Below are 8,016 nucleotides of genomic sequence, written 5' to 3' on the forward strand. Positions count from 1 at the left end.
CGAATGAATGTAAGAAAGGCAACACATCAGAATATACCCAGAGTGGATTAAAATCTTAATAATGAGAGAGAGAAGATAAATCAAATGTTGCCTATTTTACAGCTAAAGAGTTTGCTAACCTAGTTAACAACGACACTAATGTACTGAATTAAGTTGCGTTAGCCTTGGGAGCTGGACTACAGCAAAGTTGCAACGTTATTCACAGATTCTAAGTTCCTGGATCAGTAAGTTTTAGGGAAACATTGTTAAATTGTAAATGGGGCATCTTTCCAACCGTGAGGTAGAAAAAAAAACTACAACCCAATTTTCATCAAAACAAGCCTTCTTCTGAGCTCGACTCACATTGCACACTCACTGGACTAGTAATACTGGTCTCTGTCTAGCCGCTATGACCGGTTTAACTTGTTGGTTATACTACAAATCTTAATTTGGGGAAAATAACAGCTTTTGCACAAGTTGGGGGAATTTTATAGAGAAAAATATTAAATAAATTCACTCATATATAGTGGCGAGCCAGTACTATCAAACTGAGTTTAACTGCACTGGTCTGGTCTTGGTCTTCATTTGGTCTCGGGTTAGGCAGTCTCAACTACAACACTAACCTGAAGACATTCAGGAAATTCCAGAAACTCTTGATTAGGTATGGGGCCCGTGAGGATATTCTACCAATCCTTGAGAAGGCTCTAGGGGTCCTAAATCAAATCAAATCAAAGTATTGTCATATGCACAATAAGGAAACATGTTTCCCTGCACAATGAAATTCTTCCTTTGCTGTCCACAATGAATGCCAAACAATATAAAGTCTAAATATAAAAATAGCTAAATAATAATACAAAATAAAAGCAACTGAAGGAAAGTGTAAGGGTTTTGTTTTCTTAGTGTAACATCCTGTAAAAACAGACAGCAACACTCCAGCTGACTTCTGATCTGTAGACCACTTCAGTCTGAGGGGCACCTTGCCGTGGGGTGCTCATGTGTACCATGTGTAGCGTAGTCATGTACACTCTGTGATGCTTCGGCACAAATATTGAGCAACACTTTGCTAAAATGCTGCTGGTGTTTTTTCTGTTGTTCTCTGTATGAACACAACACGGCCCCACAGTGAAGGGTGCCATTGCTTCATCCCTTGGAATCTGCAGCAACAAGCTGGGGTCCAGCTGTGAGCAGAGGTCATGGGACAGGAGCAGCGCCCAGCAGCTAATGATGAGCACCACCAACTCTTGAGCAGAAACATTATGCAACTGTGAGGACTCGGTGCCTATTGAACCAAAGTAAACTCATCAGCACTGACCAGCTCTTTATTTATACAAATCTGAACTGTGGTGAACCTCCTGCTGACGCCAAGTGTGTGAGGAGGGAAGAAGAACACAGAAGAAGGGGGGAATGAAAGAACAAAGGAAAGGGAAAGCAAGCAAAAGTAATATGAAGAAATAACAGAAAGGCAGTAAAAACTTTAAAACCATGAGGTAGAAAAAAAGCAAAAGGGAAGAAATGTGAAGAGAAACTGAAAGGAATGAAAGTAAAAATGTTAGAGATGTAAGAACCTGCAGAAAAAAAGGTAAAGTAAAGTGCAGTAGAAAGGAAAATCGAGAAGGAAAGGGGAAAGGAAAGATGTGAAACAAGAAATGCAACTTTAAAAGAAGGTAAAGGATGATAGAAAAACAAAAGGATAGAAAAAAGCAAGTGAAAGAAAATGAAAGACAAAATGTAAAGAGATGATGAAGGACAAAAAAACAAGGAGGAAGAGAAGGACAGAAAGAAGAGAACTGGAAGGAAAAGAAAAGGAGGCTCCCAGGTCAGAACAGAACAGCTGGGTTTTATATTTAAACTCAATGTGTGCACTTGTTTCTGTTGGACCAGATTCATTGCAGCTGTGGAGCTGGAACATCTGGACTAGAGACTAGTTCTCCTAAAAGTTGGTCCTGGACACCGGGCACAGACCAACTCCTGACTGACATATCAGCAAAATCAGAGATACAGCAGTGAGGATAAACGAGGGAAGGTTTCAGGTCTTTCTCTCAGACCCAGCCTTCAAAACTGTATCCAGTCAGGTCCTCCACAACAACTGGGTGGACTGCAGTGACTTTCATGTTCCCCTTAGGATGAACCTCCTCTGACATTTGTTTAATTACCAAATACCAGTCAGGATGGATGGATCCATCCCATCTAAGACATTCAATGGACACAACAGCTGTGGCAGAGGTTCACAGAAGCAGTCAAGTGAAGGACAATTCTTAAGTTTTTTGTCCTTGGCCTTACTAATGACCATGCAGCTACTGGCATGACCCTGATTCCAGTACAGCTGTATCAACATTGTTACTCAGATAATAATCACATTCCCACAATCACCTCGGTTACTAAACAACAAATATCACACCACTGAGTCAGTATGGCACAGAACAGCAGCCTGCAGAGTGATCACGCAGGTGAATCAACACCACTGTGAAACACCGTCAAAGACATATTGCATGAGATTAAACACAAATTCCTGCAGTGCCGCTTTTCTTCTTTTTTGCCAGTGCAAAACCTGATTGCAACTCTTTAGTAAATATGAACATGCAGTTTCATTATTTAGCACCACAAAATGAGCCACACAACCTTAGTACAGAGATTTTCAACCAAGAATCAATGGCCCTGAAGGTCCACAGAGGCATTGTGGGTGGTTCCTGCCCCGGTATTCAATAATGCACAAGGAATACACCGTGCATTAGTACAGTATTATTTTGACGGTCTTATTCAGTGCATATTGTTTTCTCCTTTGTCTGATGACGAAGAAGCTGTTGTCAAAAAACCCAGCGGTTTGTGCTTGTGTTCGGACATGGAGGGGATTTTGAACTGTGTTGCCAAGACTCCAGATGACCTCCTGGAGCCAATAGGCAGCTTAGTCTGCAGTGTATGCTGATCTGATCTGGGATTACCTTGGCATGGCACCAACACCTACATCTGAATACAGTTTTTCCTGACGTAGCTGCTGGAGAAATGTGGGTGACACCATACTTAATGGGTTCACAATAATGTCCTCACCTGGTTTCTGGAAACACCTATTGTGTGTAATTGGTCAAATAGAAACAGTGTTCAGTTGCTACATTTACAATGGCAATTCACAGTTTGTAGTGGTTAGCAGTCAAATCAACTGAACATCCAGACTATCATACAATTCATTACATACAGTAGAGCTGAAAAGATCGATTTGTTGATTAGACCAAAATTAAAGTTATTTTTCAGGAGAAAATGGACTGTGGGTCAGACGAAACAACTGATTACTTGATGAGTTAATAATCGTTAGCTGCACTGCCAATGTACTGAATATTTAGTGAAGTGAAGCTTTAACAGCAGCACCCGATGATGGCTCAGCGAATGTGACAGTGGACAGACGGACACTGACATTCGCCGCACGGTTCTAATCTGACATGTCTCTACATGTTAAAGGACTTTGCTGTAGGGAGGGGGTTGGGTGGATGTTCAAACTTCAGAGCCGACTACAGAGACCGAAGTCCACTTCCACAGCTCCATCTTTGGTTTAGACAACAAAAGCACGGTGGTTCTAGTTCAATGTCTGCAGTCCCTGTGAACTGTTTGTGTTAAACCACACCTCCATGTTTCTGAGCTGACCTCTGAGCTCGTTTCACTACAGGTGGACTATGACAACAAAGATTTTCATGGAAAACAAATGAAATCTGTTCTGTGTGAACGTTTTACTGTTATGTTGTGTACCAGCATATTAATGACTTGACAAATACAGTCTTGGCCAAAAACACTGATAAGATATTGATAAGGCACCACTTCTCTGATCTCTCTTGCTAGTTCCTGTCAGTACTCTGGCTGCAACATTTTGGATTAACTGGAGGGTTTTTAGGGACTTACTGGGACGTCCTGATAGTAAAAAGTTACAGTAGTCCAGCCTGGAAGTAACAAATGCATGGAACAGTTTTTCAGCATCACTTTGAGACAGGATGCTCCTGATTTTGCTGATTGGCAATAAGCTGTACTGTAGAGTATGAGCATTGTTTGGTCATTAACAAAATCAAGTAACACATGTTAGCTCAGCTGTGAACAGGTTCAGGTGTCTTTCTATCTCTCAAACCAGCTGCAGCAGCTGAGCTCCTGTATCAGACGTTTTCAGACTTTGAACTAAGGTGTGGTCCACATCTCCACCAGCACCGCACACACAAGAGGAATGAAATCTAGGTTACACAAATATCAGCCACACAACTGTTGACATTCACACAGTAAATCCAGCAAGTATGTGTCAGGCAGGGCGCCCTGAGCCTTGTAGCCCTCGGGAAAATTTCAACTCACACTACAACTCTGTGAAGCCAGGCATGTGGCACAGTGTCAGAGCAGAGTGTGAACTGTGTCTAATTCTTCAGTAAACTACATAGTCTGTGCCTTCTCTGGGTTTGTTGATGTCTTATGTTGCCTAATGCTGTGAACCGTGCATTGTTTCCTGTTCCTGTGGTAATCACATTCACTTTTTTTTACTGTGCCTGCACCATGTTGTGCTTGCTACCAGATAATTTACAGATTAAGCTCACTGGTTTCTAGGTTTATCTGAACATCAGATAATGTTCTGAGTGACAGCATACACTAGCACTACTTAAACAACTGTCTTACAGAATTTAGTTTCCTAATTTAACTTGCTACTTTAGGTCAGCTAAGCTAGTAACTTAGTTGAGAGCAAAGGCTTCCCCCTCTTCTTCCTCTTGCTTGGAGTGTTGCATGTTTAGTTATTCATCTGTCTCCTTTAGCGATAATGGTACTTGTAATAAATGTTACATGCTAGCAGCACTGGAGGCCAGGGTCACCGAACTAGAAGCATGGCTCCACACCATAGAAAACACCTCAGCTAGCCAGGCCCATTTAGCTGGTATGGGCCCTCCTAGGCATAGCTCAGCCCGAGCTAGCCGTCGCCCAGCGCTTCTGACAGGAACTGACAGGAACTAGCAAGAGAGATCATATCTCTCCCATATTAGCTTCTCTCCACTGGCTCCCTGTAAAATCCAGAATGGAATTTTAAATCCTTCTCCTAACATACAAAGCCCTTAATGACAAGGCTCCATCGTATCTTAAAGACCTCATAGAGCCTTATCATCCCAACAGAGCACTTCGCTCTCAGAGTGCATGATGCTCTGAGTTTCTCTCCTCGCCTCGCCTAACCTTTACTCCCCTCCCCTCTCCTCTCCTCTCCATCTATACGCCACCACTACCCATCACTAACTGTGTGTCTCCTCTCTCCCTGTACCTTTCTGCAGGTACCCCTGGCTCTGAAGCTCTACGCTTCTGATGAGCAGTCACTGGCCACGTCAACCTGCCCAGTGTTTGACTGTTTGTTGTGTCTTGTTGCTTTTCTTTTCTGTCTCCTCTATCCACTCACCCCAACTGGTCGAGGCAGAAGGACGCCCACCAAGAGCTGAGGTCTGTTTAAGGGGAGTTTTCGCCAAGTGCTGCTCAGGGGGGTTGTTGGGTTTTTCCTCTGTAATAATAATAATAATAATAATAACAATAATAATAATAGTAAAGTCTAGACCTGACTTTGTAAAGTGTCCTGAGATGACTTTTGTTGTGATTTGGTGCTATATAAATCTGAATTGAATTGATTTAAATTATGTTAAACTTTGTCTACTTCATCAGATACTAAAACTTATTACACACTGTTATTTTCACTGATTCATCTGCCTGGATTCAGAAAAGTCACAAAATTGTCCGAATAACAAACTCTACAAGCAGGTGCATCTGTTTTCATCATTTCCAAGCAGAATTCTCAAACATTTGTTGGCTCTTAAATGTGAGAATTTGATGCTTTACTTGTTCATATATCAACGGTAAACTGAACCTCTCTGAGTTTCAGACTGTTAGTCGAACAGAATGAGGCCTCTGATTATGGAACCTGTGGCTTTGTGAGCATTTCCACTGTTATCTGTTGTTTCACAGACAAAAACAATGCACAGATTAATAGGAAACACTGAGTAGTTGCTGCCCTAAAGCCACGAGTCTCCTGCTTCAGCTCCCCCAATACCATGATCAACATCTCCTCAATCTCATTTACTGTTTTGTCTTGTTGTTATTCTTTCATAGCCTTTGTCATTTTATGAACGTTCCACCTTTATAGAGAAACAGCAGGTGATTGAACACAACCTGCGCAGCGTCTGACCATCTCCATGGTGACAGCTGTTTTCTGTCCCTCAGGTTACCCAAGGACCAGTCTGGGAAGGGTTCCGCTATAAGCATGTGCCTGTGCAGATTACATGAGAGAACAGTTGCACGGCAGAGCATGCTGTTATTAAACAGCTGCACTAATCTGCAGATCTGATTATCTCATTAACTATGGCACAAAGAGCCCCGGGCCATCTGGATGTCAGGCAACAAAGATGTGATTAGGTTTGCATGCGCAAGGAGGCCAATCCACACACACACACATGCACGCACGCATGCACACACACACACACACACACACACACACACACAGATCCAAAAACCAATCAATCTAATCAGGTTCATTTCCACAGCACTCAGATACACACTTCTGATGTTTCCCTCCACTCTTTAACTTTTATTGTAAAAAGGAATCCGACCCCCTCCTATCCCCCTGCAGGCATCTATTGTTCATGAAGTTTAATCGCCACGACTCACAAACAGAAGCCAAACCCACACTGCTCTTGCTCAGTCCTGTGGGATCAGATCCCCTCCCTCATCCGAGCAAAGACACCAGGCTCATGGCAGTATGACCACGTCTCTGAGCACTGACTCCTAAAGATTACAACACTTCTGTTTTACGCTTGTTCCCCCAGAAGCACACACCAGCTGACTGGAGAGTTATGCAGGTCCTCTTCATTTTTGACAGTTCCAAAAAATTCCTGAAAAGATTTGGGATTTCTGCTGGAATTTAAGCTAATGCTCTGTGAGTTTTGACACAATTATATGAAGCATGCTCTGATTTTAGAATAAATGTCAAACATGTTTTTCTTATAAGCACTGGTGATGATAGTTTTGTCAAAACAGGATGATTTAGATTTCAGGAAATTCAGGTTTTCCCACAAAGATAACATATAAACCTGGAATCTCCTTGCATCTCCATCTGTGGTGCTTTTCATGTCTTCAGAAGGATTTCGTGTCACTGCATGACTGTAAACCATGTTCCAGACCCCAGACACTCATTAATCAAAATCTAACAAATACATAAAACACTGAGCTGAAGCCAGGCATGCCCGGTTTGTATACAAAGCACAATTTCTTCAAAGCACAAAAATCCTAGAATAAAAGTGCAAACAACTGATTTTTGCTAACAACACACACCTGAGTGAGACGGCAGAGCCTCTTCTTACCTGTGATGAAGACAGCCTTGCCATGGGCAGGAAGGGTGGTGGGCAGGGGGGCACTCCTGGTGGCATTGTAGAAGCAACAGGTGAGGCCAAGCAGCACCAGCAGCAGCATGGCCGGCAGACAGAACGCCCACAGACGCTCCACCAGCACAGTGGCTCCCAGCCAGGCCACCAGGGTAGAGGCGGTGCTCAGGTGGGACGCCAAAATCATCTTCATAGCACCACCAACAAACACAGTAAGAACACACAGGTAGATCCAGAAGGGGAGGGTGTAGTCGTCCATCATCAGGTTCACCTGGTTTACTTGTCTGAGTGTTCTCTGTCTGTGCCTCTGCACCTTCAGATTTAAACAAGAACAAGAAACGAGTCTGATCCAGGTTAGTGTCAGTCAGTGTTTATGTCTCTTGATCGCTCTCCCTCTGTGCTGCACACACTGTGTCTGGTCGGTTCAGTGCAGCCAGTGCAGAGCTGCCTCTCTCCAGCTCACACAGCGTATATATAGAGGAGAGGTGCAGGGAGAGGAGGGACTACAGGCTGCCCCCCCCCCCCCCACACACACACACACACACACACACAGTGTGGCTCATGAATAATCATGACTATGGATTACTGGAGTATTTTACAGTCAAGCTGAACCTGCTCGTCGTCTCCAACACAGAGAATGTGGAAACCTTGTATCTCCGAAATGTGCCCTCTG

At 43.3% G+C, this 8,016-nt stretch overlaps 1 protein-coding gene across 1 annotated transcript in view; it reads right to left on the minus strand.

Annotated features, from left to right (window-relative positions):
- The window catches only part of hsd11b2 (hydroxysteroid (11-beta) dehydrogenase 2), a 28,391-nt gene extending 20,619 nt beyond the window's left edge, over positions 1 to 7,772 (minus strand). The window contains exon 1 of the mRNA XM_020602679.1: positions 7,323 to 7,772. Within this exon, the coding sequence (XP_020458335.1) occupies positions 7,323 to 7,605 (283 nt within the window). The 5' untranslated portion in view covers positions 7,606 to 7,772. The remainder of the gene's footprint in view (positions 1 to 7,322) is intronic.
- Positions 7,773 to 8,016: the final 244 nt, after the last annotated feature.

The sequence above is a fragment of the Monopterus albus genome, unplaced genomic scaffold (genome assembly GCF_001952655.1).
Source record: "Monopterus albus unplaced genomic scaffold, M_albus_1.0 scaffold57.1, whole genome shotgun sequence".
Taxonomy (NCBI): domain Eukaryota; kingdom Metazoa; phylum Chordata; class Actinopteri; order Synbranchiformes; family Synbranchidae; genus Monopterus; species Monopterus albus.